The 23,688-nt window shown below is 42.6% G+C and overlaps 1 protein-coding gene across 1 annotated transcript in view; it reads right to left on the reverse strand.

Moving 5' to 3' along the window:
- Positions 1 to 23,688, reverse strand: part of LOC139748811 (pseudouridylate synthase 7 homolog) — a 558,239-nt gene that overhangs the window by 399,651 nt on the left and 134,900 nt on the right. Inside the window, exon 5 of the mRNA XM_071662245.1 lies at positions 20,980 to 21,327. Within this exon, the coding sequence (XP_071518346.1) occupies positions 20,980 to 21,327 (348 nt within the window). The remainder of the gene's footprint in view (positions 1 to 20,979; positions 21,328 to 23,688) is intronic.

The raw sequence follows: 23,688 nt of genomic DNA on the forward strand, positions 1-23,688 counted from the left end.
TTTGGAAAGGTAAGTGAAGGGAGAGGGTTGGGAGTGGGTGTGGCAGCAGGTGGAACCAACAGAATGAAGAGAATCTAAGGTGAAATAAGGAGCCAAGGTCCCCAGTGCATTGATGAGCACATGAAATAAGGTTAATGAGTGCTAGCAGGAAGGTGGGTATATATGTAAATGTCCTGAAAATAATATGAACACGAGTCTTAGGTCCTATACACAAGAGGCTGACTGATGAAGATGAAATGCATAAGGACTACAAGAAGTGACATGAATACCTGGTGAACTCTTTGGGGGCCGTCATCCCAAGACCCAGGCTGGGCCCAAGCTCTTGCATTAGGTTGTTCGTTGAGCTAGCACTTGAAAGGTGGGATATTCATGTACGGCATGACAGTAATATTAGGTTGACACATTAGGTTAAAGTAGTTGGTGGGAAAATTAGCAAGGAGCCTCTGAAAACACTGCACTAGAGCTGCCCTCCACCAATGGCCTGTTAAGGATGACGCACAAAAGACTAAGAAGCAGCACTGAAGTTCAAAAGTTATTGAGAATCATTTGCCATGGGGCACCCCCTTGAGGGAGTTCCCAAGGGGGAACAGGCATCAGAGATATAGATAGATAGATGACAGTACAGGAGAACATATATGTATGTGTGGAGCATCAAAACTCTTATCTGAATAGTAAGGCATGTGTGAGAGTAGGAAGAGAGGTGGATGTGTAATGTAACACTGGATGTTTAATTTGTTTACGGATGGAGTGGTAAGGGTGGTGAAGCAAAGGTCTTAGAAAGAAGAGCAGTTATGCAATCTGTTGTAGGTGAGGTAAGGCCTGGCAGATATGCAATGCTTCCTCATATACATCCCATTCCTCACCTATGCACCTTACTTTGTTTACTCTCACCTCTTGCCCTTCAACACCCAATCTCTCTCATTATTTCTTCACATCTCTTTTCCATGCTTGCTTACATTCACTACCCACTTCTCATTCATATCGTTTCCTCTTTTCTGAAATCCCTACAAATCTCCATCCTTGCCACCACCATGTAATAATTAGACATCCTACCAATTGTCTTTCTCAACACATTTGCTTCCAAAAGTTTGTCATTTGCATGGCTATTTATCAATATGTAATCCAAGAATGATCTTTTACCTACTTTCCTATTCTTTCTATCTATCTATCTATCTACCTATATTTCTGAAGGCAATGCAATACAGTCTTTATAACTAAAGAACTCCAGTGCCTTTAGCACCTCACCCTTAACAGGACACTATCAAAGGGAAACTCTAGCACAGTGCTAGTAGAGGCTCCTCACTAATGTTCGTACTGACTACTTCAACGTAATGCTCCTAGCTACTACTACCTTATGTTTCTAGCTAATGCTGCCTAAATGTTCCTACATACTACTTCAAACTACTGCAGCTACCATTTTTCCAAAAGGGAGGGCTAGTGCATGGTACTCATCACAGGAAATCTAGAGTTACGAAGAATGAGCTGTGTGAGAAGGTGGAGGCAGTGGCAACAGTGGCATATCATCATCCTGCTTCTCTAGATTAGATGCAAAAAATGCTAATAATCATCCACCTCTGATTACAACCCAATTTCATTTTTACCTATATTGATCTGGAGCTCACTCAACTAGGCTCTTTCACACATTCCCACAACTGCTTGAGATGTATTGCTACCCCCTCCTTAGCTCTTTCCCTCAAACCAAAGTCACTCCTAAGAAACACATAAACCAATCTTCCCCTTTAACCTCGAACTTTATTTTGCACAAGGTCAGAACATCCAGGTTCCTCTCCTTAGACATACTACTTGTATTACCTTCTTCTCATCCTGGTTACATCGACATATATTCAAATACAACAGACTAAACTAAATATTTAAGGAGGATGACCAAGGCAGGGAGTTGCAGCCCTCCATCCATTCCCACTCTCTTAGTCACCTTCGCTGACATGTAGGGAATATGGAGGGAAAATTCTTTCTCCCCTATCCCAAGGGGTAGGAGAGAAAATTTATCTTTTATCATACTTGTTTTAGATGTCTGGGAGTCAATTTAGCAGTGGATGGAACAATGGAATTGGAAATAAGTCACAGGGTTGGGGAGGGGGCAAAGGTAATGGGAGCGTTGAAGAATGTGTGGAAGGAGAGCAAAATGGGTATGTTTAAAGGAATAGTGGTCCCAACAATGTTACATGGTTGTAAGGCATGGGATATGGATAAGGTTGTGCCGAAAAGGGTGGATGTGTTGGAAATGAGATGTTTGAGGATAATATGAGGAGTGAGGGTTTAATCAAGTAAGTAAATGAAAGGGTCAGAGAGATGTGTGTTGATAAAATGAGTGTGGTTGAGAGAGCAGCAGAGGAGGCATTGAAATGGTTTGGTCACATGGAGAGAATGAGTGAGGAAAGATTAACAAAGACGATATATGTGTCAGAGTTGGAGGGAACGAGAAGTGGGAGACCAAATTGGAGGTGGAAGGATGGAGTGAAACAGATTTTGAGTGATCAGGGCCTGAACATACAGGAGGGTGAAAGTCGTACAAGGGACAGAGCGAAGTGGAACGATGTGGTATACCAGGGTCGATGTGCTGTCAATGGATTGAACCAGGGCATGCAAAGCTTCTGGGGTAAACCATGGAAAGATGTGGGGGGAATGGATGTGGAAAGGGAGCGGTGGTTTCAGTGTGCATTACACATAACACTAGAGACAGAGTGTGAATGAATGTGGCCTTTGTTGTCTTTTCCTAGCACTACATCGCACATGCAGGGGGAAGGGGGCAGGGAGGGTGTTTCATGTGTGACGAGGTGGCGAAGGAATGGGTGAAGGCTGCAAGTATGAATATGTACATGCATATGTATTTAGGAAAGCAGTAATGACTTGCACAAAAGATGCTTGTGTCATGAGAAAGGTGGGAGGTGGGCAGATTAGAAAGGGTAGTGAGAGGTGGGATGAGGAAGTAAGACTGTTAGTGAAAGAAAAGAGAGAGGCATTTGTATGATTTTTGCAGGGAAGCAGTGCAAATGACTGGGAGATATATAAAAGAAAGAGGAAGGAGGTCAAGAGAAAGGTTCAAGAGGTGAAAAAGAGGGCAAATGTGAGTTGGGGTGAGAGTATCATTCAATTCTAGGGAGAATAAAAAGATGCTTTCTTTCCATTTCAATCTATTCCTTGCATGCCTTTCACCCTCCTGTATGTTCAGGCCATGATCGCTCAAAATCTTATTCACTCCATCCGTTGACCTCCAATTTGGTCTCCCACTTCTCCTTGTTCCCTTCACCTCTGACACATATATCCTCTTTGTATATCTTTCCTCACCTATTCTCTCCATGTAGCCAAAACATTTCAATACACCCTCTTCTCCTCTCTCAACAACACTCTTTTTATTACCACACATCTCTCTCACACTTTCATTACTTACCTGATTGAACCACCTCACACCACATATTGTCCTCAAACATCTCATTTCCAACACATCCACCCTCCTCTTCATAACCCTATCTATAGCCCCTGCCTCACAACCATATAACATTGTTGGAACCACTATTCCTTCAAACATACCCATTTTTGCTTTTCGAGATAACGTTCTCCCCTTCCACACATTCTTCAATACTCCCAATCAATGCTGCTGATAATGGGTTGAACCAGGGCATGTGAAGCGTCTAGGATAAACTATGGAAAGTTTTGTGGGGCCTGGATGTGGAAAGGGAGCTAGACACTGAGTATGAATGAACATGGCCTTTGTTGTCTTTTCCTATCGCTACCTTGCGTGAACGCGGCGGGAGGGGGGATTCCATTTCATGTGTGGCTGGATGGTGGTGGGAATGGATGAAGGCAGCATATATGAATATGTACATGAGTATAGATGTATATGTCTATTTATGTATATGGAGAAAGGTATAGGTATGTATATGTGCGTGTGTGGGCGTTCATGTATATACATATGTATGTGGGTGGGTTGGGCCATTCTTTCATCTGTTTCCTTGCACTAACTCGCTAATGCGGGAAATAGCGACAAGGTATAATAAAAAATATGTAAAAATAATAAAGAGATATTTTGGAAGGAACTAAGTAAAGTGTGCAAGACAAGAGAACAAATGGTAACATCGGTGAAGGGAGCTAATAACAAGTAGTGATTAAGTGAGGGGAGCTAAAAGGGAGGTAATACCAAGTAGTGATTAAGTGAGAAGGAGATGGAGTGAGATTTTGAAGGTTTGTTGAATATGTTTGATAATAGAGTGGCAGATATAGCATGTTTTAGTTGAGGTGGTATGCGAAGTGAGAGAGCCAGGGAGAATCATTTGGTGAAGAGAAAGGAGGTAGTGAAAGTATTGCAGAAGACAAAAACCCGAGAGGTAGTGGGATTGGATGGTACTGCAATGAAATATATTACAAAAAGGTGTGACTGTGTAGTTCACTGATTGGTGAGGATATTCAATGTACGTATGGCTCATGGAGAAACACATGAGGATTGCTGGAATGAATGCATAGTGCCATTGTACAAAGGCAAAGGGGATAAGGGTGAGTGTTCAAATTACAGAGGTATAAGATAGTTGAGTATTCCTGGGAAGTTTTTTTTTTTTTTTTTTGCTTTGTCAGTCTCCCGCATTTGCGAGGTAGCGCAAGGAAACAGACGAAAGAAATGGCCCAACCCACCCCAATACACATGTATATACATACGTCCACACACGCAAATATACATACCTACACAGCTTTCCATGGTTTACCCCAGACGCTTCACATGCCCTGATTCAATCCACTGACAGCACGTCAACCTCAGTATACCACATCGATCCAATTCACTCTATTCCTTGCCCTCCTTTCACCCTCCTGCATGTTCAGGCCCCGATCACACAAAATCTTTTTCACTCCATCTTTCCACCTCCAATTTGGTCTCCCACTTCTCCTCGTTCTCTCCACCTCCGACACATATATCCTCTTGGTCAATCTTTCCTCACTCATTCTCTCCATGTGCCCAAACCATTTCAAAACACCCTCTTCTGCTCTCTCAACCACGCTCTTTTTATTACCACACATCTCTCCTACCCTTACGTTACTTACTCGATCAAACCACCTCACACAACACATTGTCCTCAAACATCTCATTTCCAGCACATCCATCCTCCTGCGCACAACTCTATCCATAGCCCACGCCTCGCAACCATACAACATTTTTGGAACCACTATTCCTTCAAACATACCCATTTTTGCTTTCCGAGATAATGTTCTCGACTTCCACACATTCTTCAAGGCTCCCAGGATTTTCACCCCCTCCCTCACCCTACGCTCCACTTCCGCTTCCATGGTCCCATCCGCTGCCAGATCCACTCCCAGATATCTAAAACACTTTACTTCCTCCAGTTTTTCTCCATTCAAACTTACCTCCCAATTGACTTGACCCTCAACCCTACTGTACCTAATTACCTTGCTCTTATTCACATTTACTCTTAACTTTCATCTTTCACACACTTTCACAAACGGGGAAATTATAAGGGAAGATATTTCTCCCCTATCCCAGGGGAAAGGGGAGAAAGAATATTTCCCACGCATTCCTCACGTGTCGTAGAAGACGACTAAAGGGGACGGGAGCGGGAGGGCTGGAAACCCTCCCCTCCTTGTATTTTTAACTCTCTAAAAGGGGAAACAGAAGGAGTCACGCGGTGAGTGCTCATCCCCCTCGAAGGCTCAGATTTTTTTTTTTTTTTTTTTTTTTGCTTTGTCGCTGTCTCCCGCGTTTGCGAGGTAGCGCAAGGAAACAGACGAAAGAAATGGCCCAACCCACCCCCATACACATGTATATACATACGTCCACACACGCAAATATACATACCTACACAGCTTTCCATGGTTTACCCCAGACGCTTCACATGCCCTGATTCAATCTACTGACAGCACGTCAACCCCAGTATACCATATCGATCCAATTCACTCTATTCCTTGCCCTCCTTTCACTCTCCTGCATGTTCAGGCCCCGATCACACAAAATCTTTTTCACTCCACCTTTCCACCTCCAATTTGGTCTCCCTCTTCTCCTCGTTCCCTCCACCTCCGACACATATATCCTCTTGGTCAATCTTTCCTCACTCATTCTCTCCATGTGCCCAAACCATTTCAAAACACCCTCTTCTGCTCTCTCAACCACGCTCTTTTTATTTTCACACATCTCTCTTACCCTTACGTTACTCACTCGATCAAACCACCTCACACCACACATTGTCCTCAAACATTTCATTTCCAGCACATCCATCCTCCTGCGCACCACTCTATCCATAGCCCACGCCTCGCAACCATACAACATTGTTGGAACCACTATTCCTTCAAACATACCCATTTTTGCTTTCCGAGATAATGGTCTCGACTTCCACACATTCTTCAAGGCTCCCAGAATTTTCGCCCCCTCCCCCACCCTATGATCCACTTCCGCTTCCATGGTTCCATCCGCTGCCAGATCCACTCCCAGATATCTAAAACACTTTACTTCCTCCAGTTTTTCTCCATTCAAACTCACCTCCCAATTGACTTGACCCTCAACCCTACTGTACCTAATAACCTTGCTCTTATTCACATTTACTCTTAACTTTCTTCTTTCACACACTTTACCAAACTCAGTCACCAACTTCTGCAGTTTCTCACATGAATCAGCCACCAGCGCTGTATCATCAGCGAACAACAACTGACTCACTTCCCAAGCTCTCTCATCCCCAACAGACTTCATACTTGCCCCTCTTTCCAAAACTCTTGCATTCACCTCCCTAACAACCCCCATCCATAAACAAATTAAACAACCATGGAGACATCACACACCCCTGCCGCAAACCTACATTCACTGAGAACCAATCACTTTCCTCTCTTCCTACACGTACACATGCCTTACATCCTCGATAAAAACTTTTCACTGCTTCTAACAACTTGCCTCCCACACCATATATTCTTAATACCTTCCACAGAGCATCTCTATCAACTCTATCATATGCCTTCTCCAGATCCATAAATGCTACATACAAATCCATTTGCTTTTCTAAGTATTTCTCACATACATTCTTCAAAGCAAACACCTGATCCACACATCCTCTACCACTTCTGAAACCACACTGCTCTTCCCCAATCTGATGCTCTGTACATGCCTTCACCCTCTCAATCAATACCCTCCCATATAATTTACCAGGAATACTCAACAAACTTATACCTCTGTAATTTGAGCACTCACTCTTATCCCCTTTGCCTTTGTACAATGGCACTATGCACGCATTCCGCCAATCCTCAGGCACCTCACCTTGAGTCATACATACATTAAATAACCTTACCAACCAGTCAACAATACAGTCACCCCCTTTTTTAATAAATTCCACTGCAATACCATCCAAACCTGCTGCCTTGCCGGCTTTCATCTTCCGCAAAGCTTTTACTACCTCTTCTCTGTTTACCAAATCATTTTCCCTAACCCTCTCACTTTGCACACCACCTCGACCAAAACACCCTATATCTGCAACTCTATCATCAAACACATTCAACAAACCTTCAAAATACTCACTCCATCTCCTCACATCACCACTACTTGTCATCACCTCCCCATTTGCGCCCTTCACTGAAGTTCCCATTTGCTCCCTTGTCTTACGCACTTTATTTACCTCCTTCCAGAACATCTTTTTATTCTCCCTAAAATTTAATGATACTCTCTCACCCCAACTCTCATTTGCCCTTTTTTTCACTTCTTGCAACTTTCTCTTGACCTCCTGTCTCTTTCTTTTATACATCTCCCACTCAATTGCATTTTTTCCCTGCAAAAATCGTCCAAATGCCTCTCTCTTCTCTTTCACTAATACTCTTACTTCTTCATCCCACCACTCACTACCCTTTCTAATCAACCCATCTCCCACTCTTCTCATGCCACAAGCATCTTTTGTGCAATCCATCACTGATTCCCTAAATACATCCCATTCCTCCCCCACTCCCCTTACTTCCATTGTTCTCACCTTTTTCCATTCTGTACTCAGTCTCTCCTGGTACTTCCTCACACAAGTCTCCTTCCCAAGCTCACTTACTCTCACCACCCTCTTCACCCCAACATTCACTCTTCTTTTCTGAAAACCCATACAAATCTTCACCTTAGCCTCCACAAGATAATGATCAGACATCCCTCCAGTTGCACCTCTCAGCACATTAACATCCAAAAGTCTCTCTTTCGCGCGCCTGTCTATTAACACGTAATCCAATAACGCTCTCTGGCCATCTCTCCTACTTACATAAGTATACTTATGTATATCTCGCTTTTTAAACCAGGTATTCCCAATCATCAGTCCTTTTTCAGCACATAAATCTACAAGCTCTTCACCATTTCCATTTACAACACTGAACACCCCATGTATACCAATTATTCCCTCAACTGCCACATTACTCACCTTTGCATTCAAATCACCCATCACTATAACCCGGTCTCGTGCATCAAAACTACTAACACACTCACTCAGCTGCTCCCAAATCACTTGTCTTTCATGATGTTTCTTCTCATGCCCAGGTGCATATGCACCAATAATCACCCATCTCTCTCCATCCACTTTCAGTTTTACTTTCTTACATTCTATCACATACTCCCACCACTCCTGTTTCAGGAGTAGTGCTACTCCTTCCCTTGCTCTTGTCCTCTCACTAACCCCTGACTTTACTCCCAAGACATTCCCAAACCACTCTTCCCCTTTACCCTTGAGCTTCGTTTCACTCAGAGCCAAAACATCCAGGTTCCTTTCCTCAAACATACTACCTATCTCTCCTTTTTTCACATCTTGGTTATATCCACACACATTTAGGCACCCCAATCTGAGCCTTCGAGGAGGATGAGCACTCCCCGCGTGACTCCTTCTTCTGTTTCCCATTTTAGAAAGTTAAAAAAGTACAAGGAGGGGAGGATTTCTGGCCCCCCGCTCCAGTCCCCTCCAGTCGCCTTCTACGACTGGCTCAGATAGGGGTGTTTATATGTGTGTGGATGTAACCAAGATGAGAAATAAGGAGAGATAGGTAGTATGTTTGAGGAAAAGAACCTGGATGTTTTGGCTCTGAGTGAAACGAAGCTCAAGGGTAAAGGGGAAGAGTGGTTTGGGAATGTCTTGGGAGTAAAGTCAGGGGTTAGTGAGAGGACAAGAGCAAGGGAAGGAGTAGCACTACTCCTGAAACAGGAGTGGTGGGAGTATGTGATAGAATGTAAGAAAGTAAAACTGAAAGTGGATGGAGAGAGATGGGTGATTATTGGTGCATATGCACCTGGGCATGAGAAGAAACATCATGAAAGACAAGTGATTTGGGAGCAGCTGAGTGAGTGTGTTAGTAGTTTTGATGCACGAGACCGGGTTATAGTGATGGGTGATTTGAATGCAAAGGTGAGTAATGTGGCAGTTGAGGGATTAATTGGTGTACATTAGATGTTCAGTGTTATAAATGGAAATGGTGAAGAGCTTGTAGATTTATGATAATGCTGAAAAAGGACTGGTGATTGGGAATACCTGGTTTAAAAAGCGAGATATACATAAGTATACGTAAGTAGGAGAGATGGCCAGAGAGCGTTATTGGATTACGTGTTAATTGATAGGCGCACGAAAGAGAGACTTTTTGGATGTTAACATGCTGAGAGGTGCAACTGGAGGGATGTCTGATCATTATCTTGTGGAGGCGAAGGTGAAGATTTGTAGAGCTTTTCAGAAAAAAAAAGACAATGTTGGGGTGAAGAGAATGGTGAGAGTAAGTGAGCTTGGGAAGAAGAATTGTGTGAGGAAGTGCCAGGAGAGACTGAGTACAGAATGGAAAAAGGAAAGAACAAAGGACGTAAGGGGAGTGGAGGAGGAATGGGATGTATTTAGGGAAGCAGTGATGTCTTGCGCAAAAGATGCTTGTAGCATGAGAAGCATGGGAGGTGGGCAGATTAGAAAGGGTAGTGAGTGGTGGGATGAAGAAGTAAGATTATTAGTGAAAGAGAAGAGAGAGGCATTTGGATGGTTTTTGCAAGGAAATAATGCAAATGACTGGGAGATGTATAAAAGAAAGAGGCAGGATGTAAAGAGAAAGGTGCAAGAGGTGAAAAAGAGGCACATGAGAGTTGGGGTGAGAGAGTATCATTAAATTTTAGGGAGAATAAAAAGATGTTTTGGAAGGAGGTAAATAAAGTGCGTAAGACAAGGGAACAAATGGGAACTTCAGTGAAGGGGGCTAATGGGGAGGTGATAACAAGTAGTGGTGATGAGAAGGAGATGGAGTGAGTATTTTGAAGGTTTGTTGAATGTGTTTGATGATAGAGTGGCAGATATAGGGTGTTTTGGTCGAGGTGGTGTACAAAGTAAGAGGGTTAGGGAGAATGATTTGGTAAACAGAGAAGTAGTAGTAAAAGCTTTGCGGAAGATGAAAGCCAGCAAGGCGAGAATAAAAAGATGTTTTGGATGGAGGTAAATAAAGTGCATAAGACAAGGGAACAAATGGGAATTTCAGTGAAGGGGGCTAATGGGGAGGTGATAACAAGTAGTGGTGATGAGAAGGAGATGGAGTGAGTATTTTGAAGGTTTGTTGAATGTGTTTGATGATAGAGTGGCAGATATAGGGTGTTTTGGTCGAGGTGGTGTGCAAAGTAAGAGGGTTAGGGAGAATGATTTGGTAAACAGAGAAGTAGTAGTAAAAGCTTTGCGGAAGATGAAAGCCAGCAAGGCAGTGGGTTTGGATGGTATTGCAGTGGAAATTATCAAAAAAAAAGGGGTTTCTGCATTGTTGACTAGTTGGTAAGGTTACTTAATGTGTATGACTCATGGTGAGGGGCTTGAGGATTTGTGGTATGCTTACATAGTGCCACTGTGCAAAGGCAAATGGGATAAAAGTGAGTGCTTAAATTACATATGTATAAGTTTGTTGAGCATTCCTGGGAAATTATATGGGAAGGTATTGATTGAGAGGATGAAGGCATGTACAGAGCATCAGATTGGGGAAGAGCAGTGTGGTTTCAGAAGTGGTAGAGGATGTGTGGATCAGATGTTTGCTTTGAAGAATATATGTGAGAAACACTTAGAAAAGCAAATGGATTTGTATGTAGCATTTATGGATCTGGAGAAGGAATATGATAGAGCTGATAGAGATGCTCTGTGAAAGGTATTAAGAATATATGGTGTGGGAGACAAGTCGTTAGAAGCAGTGAAAAGTTTTTATCGAGGATGTAAGGCATGTGTACGTGTAGGAAGAGAGGAGAGTGATTGGTTCTCAGTGAATGGTGGTTTGCGGCAGGGGTGTGTGATGTCTCCTTGGTTGTTTAATTTGTTTATGGATGGGGTTATTAGGGAGGTGAATGCAAGAGTTTTGGAAAGAGGGGCAAGTATGCAGTCTGTTGTGGATGAAAGAGCTTGGGAAGTGAGTCAGTTGTTGTTCACTGATGATACAGCGCTGGTGGCTGATTCATGCAAGAAACTGCAGAAGCTGGTGACTGAGTTTGGTAAAACGTGTGAAAGAAGAAAGCTGAGAGTAAATGTGAATAAGAGTAAGGTTATTAGGTACAGTAGGGTGAGGGACATGAATAAGAGCAAGGTTATTAGGTACAGTAGGGTGAGGGACAAGTCAATTGGGAGGTAAGTTTGAATGGAGAAAAACTAGAGGAGGTGAAGGTTTTAGATATCTGAGAGTAAATTGGGCAGTGGATGGAACCACGGAAGCGGAAGTGAGTCATAGGGTGGGGGAGGGGGCGAAAGTTCTGGGAGCGTTGAAGAATGTGTGGAAGTCAAGAACATTATCTCGGAAAGCAAAATTGGGTATGTTTGAAGGGATAGCGGTTCCAACAATGTTATATGGTTGCGAGGTGTGGGCTATAGATAGAGTTGTGCACAGGAGGATGGATGTGCTGGAAATGAGATATTTGACGACAATATGTAGTGTGAGATGGTTTGATCAAGTAAGTAATAATAAGGTAAGAGAGATGTGCGGTAATAAAAAGAGTGTGGTTGAGAGAGCAGAAAAGGGTGTTTTGAAATGGTCACATGGACAGAATGAGTGAGGAAAGAGGAAATATGTGTCAGAGGTGGAGGGAACGAGGAAAAGTGGAAAGATGGAGTGAAAAAAATTTTGAGTGATTGGGGCCTGGACATGCAGGAGGGTGAAAGGTGTGCAGGGAATAGCTTGAATTGGAAGGTGTGGTATACCGGGATCGACTTGCTGTCAATGGATTGAACCAGGGAATGTGAAGCGTCTGGGGTAAACCATGGAAAGTTTTGTGGGGCCTGGATGTGGAAAGGGAGCTGTGGTTTCGATGCATTATTACATGACAGCTAGAGATTGCTGTGTACACGAATGTGGCCTTTGTTGTCTTTTCCTAGCGCTACCTCGCGCACATGCTGGGGGAAGTGGTTGTTATTTCATGTGTGGCGGGGTGGCGACGGGAATGAATAAAGGCAGACAGTATGAATTATGTAAATGTGTATACATGTATATGTCTGTGTGTGTATATATATGTATACATTGAGATGTATAGGTATGTATATTTGCATGTGTGGACGTGTATGTACATACATGTGTATGTGGGAGGGTTGGGCCATTCTTTTGTCTGTTTCCTTGTGCTACCTTGCTAACACAGGAGAAAGCGACAAGGTAAAACAAATAAATAAACAATAATATATCTATTATACTAGGGTAAACCATGGAAAGGTCTGTGGGACCTGGATGTAAAAAGGGAACTTTGGTTTCGGTGCTTTACACATGACAGATAAAGACTGAGTGTGAACAAATGTGGCCATTTTGTCTGTTCGTGGGACTGCCTTGCTAGAGGGGAGGGATGTTATTTCATGTGTGGTGAGGTGGTGACGAGCATGGATGAAGGCAGCAAACTAAGTTTGGATATGTACATGTGTATATATGTATATGCCTGTGCATGTATATGTATGTATACACTGAAATATATATGTATGTATATGTGCGTGTATGGGGCATTTATGTCTATACATGAGTATATCCCCTATCCCTGGGATAGGGGAGAAAGAATACTTCCTATGCATTCCTCAAGTGTCATAGAAGGTGACTAAAGGGAATGGGAACGGGGGGGATAGAAACCCTCCCCTCCTTCTATTCTAACTTTCTAAAAAGAAGAAACAGAAGGAGTCATGCAGCGAGTGCTCATCCTCCTCGAAGGCTCAGATTGCGGTGTCTAAATGTGTGTGGATGTAACCAAGAAGAGGAAAAAGGAGAGATAGGTATTATGCTTAAGGAAAGGAACCTTGATATTTTAGCTCTGAGTGAAACAAAGCTCAAGGATAAAGGGGAAGAGTGGTCTGGGAATGTCAGGGGTTGGTGAGAGGACAAAAGTCAGGGTAAGTCAGGGGTTGGTGAGAGGACAAGAACAAAGGAAGGAGTAGCACTATTCCTGAAGCAGTAGTTGTGGGAGTATGTGATTGAGTGTAAGAAAGTAAACTCTAGACTGATATGGGTAAAACTGATCGTGGACGGAGAGAGAGAGAGAGAGAGAGAGAGAGAGAGAGAGAGAGAGAGAGAGAGAGAGAGAGAGAGAGAGAGAGAGAGAGAGAGGTGATTATTGGTGCCTATGCACCTGGTCACGAGAAGAAAGATCATGAGAGGCAAGTGTTTTAGGAGCAGCTGAGTGAGTGTGTCAGCAGCGTTGATGCATGAGACTGGGTTATAATGATGGGTGATTTGAATGCAAAGGTGAGTAATGTGGCAATTGAGACTATAACTGGTGTACATGGGGTGTTCAGTGTTGTAAACGGAAACGGTGAAGAGCTTGTAGATTTGCTGAAAAAGGACTGGTGATTGGGAATACCTGGTTTAAAAAGAGAGATATACATAAGTATACGTAAGCAGAAGAGATGGCCAGAGAACATTATTGAATTATGTGTTAATAGATAGGCATGTGAGAGAAAGACTTTTGGATGTTAATGTGCTGAGAGGAGCAACTGGACGGATGTCTGATCATTATATTGTGCAGGCGAAGGTGAAGATATGTAGAGGTTTTCAGAAAAGGAGAGAGAATGTTGGGGTGAATGTTGGTGAGAGTAAGTGAGCTTGGAAAGGAGATGTGTGAGGAAGTACAAGGAGAGGTTGAGTGCAGAATGGAAAAAGGTGAGAGCAAATGATATAAAGGGAGTGAGGGAGGATTGGGATGTATTTAAGGAAGCAGAGATAGCTTGTGCAAAAGATGCCTGTGGCATGAGAAAGGTGGGAGGTGGGCAGATTACAAAGGGTAGTGAGTGGTGGGATGAAGAAGTAAGATTGTTTGTGAAAGAGAAGAGAGAGGCATTGGGACAATTTTTGCAGGGTAATAGTGCAAATGACTGGGAGATGTATAAAAGAAAGAGGCAAGAGGTCAAGAGAAAGGTGCAAGAGGTGAAAAAGAGTGCAAATGAGAGTTGGGGTGAGAGTATCATTAAATTTTAGGGAGAATAAAAAGATGTTTTGGAGGGAGGTATATAAAGTGCATAAAACAAGAGAACAGATGAACACATCAGTGAAGGGTGTTAATGGGGAGGTAATAACAAGTAGCGGTGAAGTGAGGAGATGGTGGGTATTTTGAAGGTTTGTTGAATGTGTTTGTTGATAGAGTGGCAGATATAGGGTGTTTTGGTCAAGGTGGTGTGCGAAATGAGAGAGTTAGGGAGAATGATTTGGTAAACAGAAAAGAGAAGGTGAAAGCGTTGCGGAAGATGAAAGTTGGCAAGGCGATGGGTCTGGATGGTATTGCTGTGGAATTTATTAAAAGAGGGGGTGACTGTGCTGCTGACTGGTTGGTAAGGATATTCAATGTATGTATGGTTCATGGTGAAGTGCCTGAGGATTGATGGAATGCATGCTTAGTGCTACTGTATAAAGGCAAAGGGGATAGAGATGAGTGTTCAAATTACACAGAGGTATAAGTTTGTTGAGTATTCCTGGGAAATTATATGGGAAGGCATTGATTGAGAGGGTCAAGGCTTGTACAGAGCAGAGCATCAGATTGGGGAAAAGCAGTGTGGTTTCAGAAGTGGTAGAGGATGTGTGGATGAGGTGTTTGCTTTCAAGAATGCATGTGAGAAATACTTGGAAAAACAAATGGATTTGCATGTAGTATTTATGGATCTGGAGATGGCATATGTTAGAGTTGATAGATATGCTCTGTGGAAGGCATTAAGAGTATAAGGTATGGGAGGTAAGTTGTTAAAAGCAGTGAAAAGTTTTTATCAAGGATGTAAGGCATGTGTACAAGTAGGAAGAGGGGAAAGTGATTGGTTCCCAGTGAATGTTGGTTTGCGGCAGGGGTGTGTGATGTCTCCATGGTTGTTTAATTTGTTTATGGATGGGGTTGTTAGGGAGGTGAATGCAAGAGTTTTGGAGAGAGGGGCAACTATGCAGTCTGTTGAGGATAAGCGAGCTTGGGAAGTGAGCCAGTTGTTGTTTGCTGATGATACAGCACTAGGGGCTGATTCAGGTGAGAAACTGCAGAAGTTGGTGACTGAGTTTGGTAAAGTGTGTGAAAGAAGAAAGTTGAGAGTAAATGTGAATAAGAACAAGGTTATTTGGTACAGTAGGGTTGAGGGACAAGTAAATTGGGAGGTAAGTCTGAATGGAGAAAAACTGGAGGAAGAAGTGTTTTAGATATCTGGGAGTGGATTTGGCAACGGATGGAACCATGGAAGAGAGAGAGAGAGAGAGAGAGAGAGAGAGAGAGAGAGAGAGAGAGAGAGAGAGAGAGAGAGAGAGAGAGAGAGAGAGAGAGAAGAGAGAGAGAGAAAGAGAGAGAGAGAAAGAGAGAGAGAGAAGAGAGAGAGAGAGAGAGAGAGAGAGAGAGAGAGAGAGAGAGAGAGAGAGAGAGAGAGAGAGAGAGAGAGAGAGAGAGAGAGAGATTCTGGGAGCATTAAAGAATGTGTGGAAGGTGAGAAAGCTATCTCAGAGAGCAAAAATGGGTATGTTTGAAGGAATAGTGGTTCCAACAATGTTATACGGTTTTGAGGCGTGGGCTACAGACAGGGTTATACAAAGGAGGGTGGATGTGTTGGAAATGAAATGTTTTTTTTTTTTTTTTCATACTATTCGCCATTTCCCGCATTAGCGAGGTAGCGTTAAGAACAGAGGACTGGGCCTTTGAGGGAATATCCTCATATGGCGCCCTTCTCTGTTCCTTCTTTTGGAAAATTTAAAAAAAAAAAAAAAAAAATGAAATGAAATGAAATGTATGAGGAGAATATTTGGTGTGAGGTGGTTTGATCGAGTAAGTAATGAAAGGGTAAGAGAGATGTGTGGTAATAAAAAGAGAGTGGTTGAGAGAGCAGAAGAGGTTGTACTGAAATGGTTTGGTCACACGGATAGAATGAGTGAGGAAAGACTGACAAAAAGGATATATGTGTCTGGGGTGGAGGGAATGAGGAGAAGTGGGAAACCAAATTGGAGGTGGAAGGATGGAGTGAAAAAGATTTTGAGCAACTGGGGCCTGAACACACAGGAGGGTGAAAGGCATGCAAGGAATAGAGTGAATTGGAATGCTGTGGTATACCGGGGTTGACGTGCTGTCAATGGATTGAACCAGGGCATGTGAAGCATCTGGGGTAAATCATGGAAAGTTTTGTGGGGCATGGATGTGGAAAGGGAGCTATGGTTTGGGTGCATTACACGTGACAGTTAGAGACTGAGAGAACAAATGTGGCCTTTGTCGTCTTTTCCTAGTGCTATCTAACGCGTGCAGGGGGGAGGGGAGTGCCATTTCAAGTGTGGCAGGGTGGTGACGGGAATGGATGAAGGCAGCAAGTATGAGTATGTACATGTGTATTAATATGTGAATGTATACGTTGAAATGTATAGGTATGTATATGTGCGTGTGTGGGCGTATATGTATGCACATGTGTATGTGGGTGGGTTGGGTCATTCTTCAGTCTGTTTCCTTGCGCTATCTTGCTAATGTGGGAGACAGCGACTAAGTATAATATATAAAATATATAAACATGGATGTTTATGTATATGTATGTGTACATGAGTGGATGGGCCATTCTTCATCTGTTTCCTGGCACTACCTCGCAGAAGCAGGAAGTGGTGATCTAGTATAATAATGATAAAAATAATATATGTGTGTGTATGTTAGTGGATGTGTCTTTCTTCATCCTTTTCTTGGCACTAACCCACTAATGTACAAAACCGCAATCAAGTATGAAAAAAATTTCATATCTGATTGCCGCTTCTTGCTTTAGCAATGTAATGACAAGATATAAGAAAGAGAATATTCAGAAAACTTTGCTTTTCTCTATTTCTTCATATTCAAAATATATTTCAGATATTCAAAAATCATATGTCACAATGTAACCAGATCAACCTAGTCATTGCGGAAAACCAAGCATAAGCTTTGAATGTTGTCAGTGTCTAATATCTTTTTTGTGCAGAACGCTTTCATGTGTCCTGCCCATACACAACACACTGACAGCCCACTCTTTCCTCAAGGATTTTTTCCCCAGTGTTTTCTTTGTGTGCATCTACTTTGAGTTCATTATAAGGCCCCAGCAAGTATACCTTTCAATAATAGTTTCTTTTGTTAAAAGGCATAGGAAAGTGGCATCTACACTGGAATGCAAATCAGAGCTCAGCATGTGTCTGAAGAAGGATAGCTGGGTGAAACACTTAAAAAGCCATCAGAGTTTTTTTCATAAGGAAATACCTGTGAGATCAATCTAACTACGAAAGTTAGAAGAAATGTTGACAATAATCAGACAAAAGTTTAATGACACAAACAAGATCATTATCATCATTATCAAGCCAGTGATCAATATACACTGAATCTAACCAAAAATTTTGAATTGCAATAATGAAAAAAGGCTTACAGGCTTACAGGAATAACTTTCTTTTTTCAATGTTAGCTTAGATGGTACAGGCAGCAGAGATCCCAATCAAAGCCATACTAATAACACTTCAAGGAAACTGATGAAAGAATGGCCCAACCCACCCACATACACATGTATATACATACACATCTACACACGCAAATATACAAATATACAACCTATACATCTCAATGTATACATATATATATACACACACAGACATATACATATATATACATGTACATAATTCATACTGTCTGCCTTTATTCATTCCCATCGCCACCCCGCCACAGATTAAATAAAAAACCCCTCCCCCTCATGTGCACGAGGTAGCGCTAAGAAAAGACAACAAAGGCCACATTCGTTCATACTCAGTCTCTAGCTGTCATGTAATAATGCACCGAAACGACAGCTCCCTTCCCACATCCAGGAACCACAGAAGTTTCCATGGTTTACCCAAGATGCTTCACATGCCCTGGTTCAATCCACTGACAGCACGTCGACCCCAGTATACCACATCGTTCCAATTCACTCTATTCCTTGCACGCCTTTCACCCTCCTGCATGTTCAGGCCCTAATCACTCACAATCTTTTTCACTCCATCTTTCCACCTCCAATTTAGTCTCCCACTTCTCCTCGTTCCCTCCACCTCCGACACATATATCCTCTTGGTCAATCTTTCCTCACTCGTTCTCTCCATGTGACCAAACCATTTCAAAACACCCTCTTCTGCTCTCTCAACCACGCTCTTTTTATTTCCACACATCTCCCTTACCCTTACATTACTTACTCGATCAAACTACCTCACACCACATATTGTCCTCAAACATCTCATTTTCAGCACATCCACCCTCCTCTGCACAACTATAGCCCACACCTCGCAACCATATAACATTGTTGGAACTACTATTCCTTCAAACATAACTATTTTTGCTTTCCGAGAAAATGTTCTCGACTTCCACACATTCTTCAATGCTCTCAGAAATTTCGCCCCCTCCCCCACCCTATGATTCACTTCCGCTTCCATGGTTCCATCTGCTGACAGATCCACTATCAGATACCTAAAATACTTCACTTCCTCCAGTTTTTCTCCATTCAAACTTACCTCCCAATTGACTTGTCCCTCAACACTACTGTACCTAATAACCTTGCTCTTATTCACATTTCCTCTCAGCTTTCTTCTTTCACACACTTTACCAAACTCAGTCACCAGCTCCTGCAGTTTCTCCCCCGAATCAGCTACCAGCGCTGTATCATCAGCGAACAACAACTGACTCACTTCCCAAGCTCTCTCATCCACAACAAACTGCATACTTGCCCCACTTTCCAAAACTTGCATTTGCCTCCCTAACAACCCCATCCATAAACAAATTAAACAACCATGGGAGGTGGGCTGATTAGAAAGGGAAGTGAGAGGTGGGATGAAGAAGTAAGATTATTAGTGAAAGAGAGGAGAGAGGCATTTGGACGATTTTTGCAAGGAAATAATGCAAATGACTGGGAGATGTATAAAAGAAAGAGGCAGGAGGTCAAGAGAAAGGTGCATGAGGTGAGAAAGAGGGCAAATGAGAGTTGGGGTGAGAGAGTATCATTAAATTTTAGAGAGAATAAAAAGAATGTATGGAAGTCGAGAACATTATCTCGGAAAGCAAAAATGGGTATGTCTGAAGGAATAGTGGTTCCAACAATGTTGTATGGTTGCGAGGTGTGGGCTATGGATAGAGTTGTGCGCAGGAGGATGGATGTGCTGGAAATGAGATGTTTGAGGCCAATGTGTGGTGTGAGGTGGTTTCATCGAGTGAGTAACGTAAGGGTAAGAGAGATGAGTGGAAATAAAAAGAGCGTGGTTGAGAGAGCAGAAGAGGGTGTTTTGAAGTGGTTTGGGCACATGGAGAGGATGAGTGAGGAAAGATTGACCAAGAGGATATATGTGTCGGAGGTGGAGGGAACAAGGAGAAGAGGGAGACCAAATTGGAGGTGGAAAGATGGAGTGAAAAAGATTTTGTGTGATCGGGGCCTGAACATGCAGGAGGGTGAAAGGAGGGCAAGGAATAGAGTGAATTGGAGCGATGTGGTATACCGGGGTTGACGTGCTGTCAGTGGATTGAAGCAAGGCATGTGAAGCGTCTGGGGTAAACCATGGAAAGCTGTGTAGGTATGTATATTTGCGTGTGTGGACGTATGTATATACATGTGTATAGGGGGGGGGGGGTTGGGCCATTTCTTTTGTCTGTTTCCTTGCGCTACCTCGCAAACGCGGGAGACAGCGACAAAGTATAATAATAATAAAAAAAAAAAAAAGATGTTTTGGAAGGAGGTAAATTAAGTGCACAAGACAAGGGAACAAATGGGAACTTCAGTGAGGGGGGATAATGGGGAGGTGATAACAAGTAGTGGTGATGTGAGGAGATGGTGTGAGTATTTTGAAGGTATGTTGAATGTGTTTCATGATAAGAGCGGCAGATATAGGGTGTTTTGGTCGAGGTGGTGTGCAAAGTGAGAGGGTTAGGGAGAATGATTTGGTAAACAGAGAAGAGGTAGTAAAACCTTTGCAGAAGATGAAAGCCAGCAAGGCAGTGGGTTTGGATGGTATTGCAGTGGAATTTATTAAAAAAGGGGGTGACTGTATTGTTGACTGGTTGGTAAGGTTATTTAATGTATGTATGACTCATGGTGAGGTGCCTGAGGATTGGAGGAATGCTTGCATAGTGCCATTGTACAAAGGCATAGGGGATAAAAGTGAGTGCTCAAAGTACAGAAATATAAGTTTGTCGAGTATTCCTGGGAAATTATATGGGAGGGTATTGAGTTAGAGGGTGAAGGCATGTTCAGAGCATCAGATTGGTGAAGAGCAGTGTGGTTTCAGAAGTGGTAGAGGATGTGTGGATCAGGTGTTTGCTTTGAAGAATGTATGTGAGAAATACTTAGAAAAGCAAATGGATTTGTATGTAGCATTTATGGATCTGGAGAAGGCATATGATAAGAGTTGACAGAGATGCTCTCTGGAAGGTATTAAGAATATATGGTGTAGAAGGCTAATTGTTAGAAGCAGCGAAAAGCTTTTATCGAGGATGTAAGGTATGTATACATGTAGGAAGAGAGGAAAGTGATTGGTTCTCAGTAAATGTAGGTTTGCGGCAGGGGTGTGTGATGTCTCCATAGTATTCTTATATACAGATATACAGATACTTACTCTCTATGGAATCATTCCTTTCAGATTTCTTCTCCTTACTTGCATCATCTTTCTTTGGTGATTCCTTTTCCTTTTCATCTCCATCAGCTGAGTCATCCTTTTCATCTTTAGTGTCCTTTTCTTCATCTCTACTTTCATTTTCTTCATCTTTACCCTCATTTTCTTTTTTACTTTCTTCTTTCTCCTTACTTTCTTCTTCAGCTTCTTCCATTTCTTGGTCTTCCTGCACTTCAGATTTCTCATTTTCCTTTGAATCTAACTCTTCCTTGGATTCACGGACGCCAAGCAATCTGTTTAGTTCTCTTATTTTGACATCCGTAATTTCTGGAGGTATAACCTCAGGTGCATCTGCAAACAGTGACAAATTCACGACACAAATTAGCAAAGAAAGATCTGAATAACATCTGGAAAAAGAGTAACCATCCTTAACATTTCTATTTTCTCAAGCTTTGTATACAGGTATGTGAAATCATATCAGCCATACAGAGCAGCACACTTATTCTCTAAAAATGAATGTCATGAACAAATGTGATTTAAAATCCATCAAATTAAGTTGTCAATTGGTCAGTAAGGATATTCAATATATGTATGGATAATGGTGAAGTGCCTGAGGATTGGCAGAATGCAGGTATAGTGCCACTGAGCAAAGTCAAAGGGGATAAAGGTGAATGTTCAAACTCCAGAGGCATAAGTTTGTTGAGCATTCCTGGGAAATTGTATGGGAGGGTATTGATTGAGAGAATGAAGGCATGTACAGAGTACAGAGCATCATATTGGGGAGGAGCAGCGTGGTTTCAGAATGGTAAAGGATCATGTGCTTGCTTTGAAGAATGTATATGAGAAATACTTAGAAAAACAAATGGATTTGTATGTAGCAGTTATGGATCTGGAGATGGCATATAAAAGGGTTGAGAGAGATGCTTTGTGGAAGGTCTTAAGAGTAAGCTGTGTGGAAGGTCTTAAGAGTAAGCTGCGTGGGAAGAAGCTGCTAGAAGCAGTGAAAAGTTTTCATCAAGAATGTAAGGCACGTGTACGAGAAAGAAGAGAAAGTGACAGGTTCCCAGTAAAGGTCGGTCTGCAGCAGGGGTGTGTGATGTCCCCAGGGTTGCTAACTTTGTCTTTGGATAGGGTGGCTAGGGAGGTAAATGCATGAGTTTTGGATTGAGGGGTGAGAATGCAGTCTGCTGAGGATGAGAGGGCATGGAAAGTGAGTCGGTTGGTTCTTCACCAATGATACAGCACTGGTGCCTGATTCAAGTGAGAAACTGAAGAGGTTGGTGACTGAGTTTGGTAAAGTGTGTGTAAGGAGAAAGTAGAGAGTAAATGTGAATAAGAGCAAAGATTATTAGGCTCAGTAGGGATGAGGGACAAGTTAGTTGGGATGAAAGTTTGAATGAAGAAAAATTGGAGGAAGATGTGATTTTGATATCTGGGAGTAGAATTAGCAGTGAATGGAACCATGGAAGCAGAAATGAGTCACAGGGTGGGGGAGGGGGCAAAGGTTTTGGGAGTGATGAAGAATGTGTACAAGGAGAGAACGTTATCTCGGAGCAAAAATGGGTAAGTTTGAAGGAATAGTAGTTCCCACAATATCATAGGGGTGTGAGGCATGGGCTATGGAAAGGGCTGTGTGGAAGAGGGTGGATGTGTTGGAAATGTAATGTCTGAAAACAATATGAGGTGGTTTGACTGAGTAAGTAATGAAAGGCTAAGAGAGGTGTGTGGAGATAAAATGAGTGCAGTTGAGAGAGCAGAAGAGGGTGTACTGAAATGGTTTGGACATATGGAGAGAATGAATGAGGAAAGGCTGACAAAGAGGACATGTGTGTCAGAGGTGTACAGAACAAGGAGAAGCAGGAGACCAAACTGAAGGTGGAAGGATAAAGAGAAAAAGATTTTCAGCAATCGGGGCCTGAACATACAGGAGGGTGAGTGTCATGCAAGGAATTAAGTGAACTGGAACAATGTGGTATACCGAGGTCGAAGTGCTGTCAATGGACTGAACCAGGGTATGTGAAATGTCTCAGGTAAACCATGGAAAGCTGTGTGGGGCATGGATGTGGAAAGGGAGCTATGGTTTCGGTGCATCACACACGACAGCTAGAGACTGAGGGTTAATGAATGTGGCCTTTTTTGTCTGTTTTCCTGTCGCTACCTCTCTGAAGCAGGGGGATAGAATGATTTTTCCTGTAAGACAGGATAGCACTGGGAATGGGTGAAGTCAAGAGAGTATGAATATGCATATATGTATATGTCTATGTGTATGAATACGTGTATATGCCGATATGTATATGTATATGGGCATTTATGTATGTGTGTGTATATATGAATACGAACAAAGTGCATAGGAACACGCACCTTCATAGACATGCAAACCTCCAACAGCTAGGATCAAACCCAGAACCCCTGTGTGACAGGCAGGAATGCTACCGCTAGGCTATAGGCCTGGGTCATAGGAAATAACTAGACGAATACTATGTGGCTGTTGGAGGTTTACATGTTCTATGAAGGTGCAAGTTCCTATGCACTTTGTTCATATTCATATACCTCCACATTGTGCAGTTAGGTTCAGTAAAATGCTATCTGCTGGCTATGTGCACCTGTTGGGAAATGAACAGTGTAGACGCCGTTGCTCACCAACGTGAGATGTAGGGTATTTGAGTACATAGTATTCAAATAGTTATTTCCTATTAGCCAGGCCCTTAGCCT

This window comes from Panulirus ornatus, chromosome 1 (genome assembly GCF_036320965.1).
Source record: "Panulirus ornatus isolate Po-2019 chromosome 1, ASM3632096v1, whole genome shotgun sequence".
Lineage (NCBI taxonomy): Eukaryota > Metazoa > Arthropoda > Malacostraca > Decapoda > Palinuridae > Panulirus > Panulirus ornatus.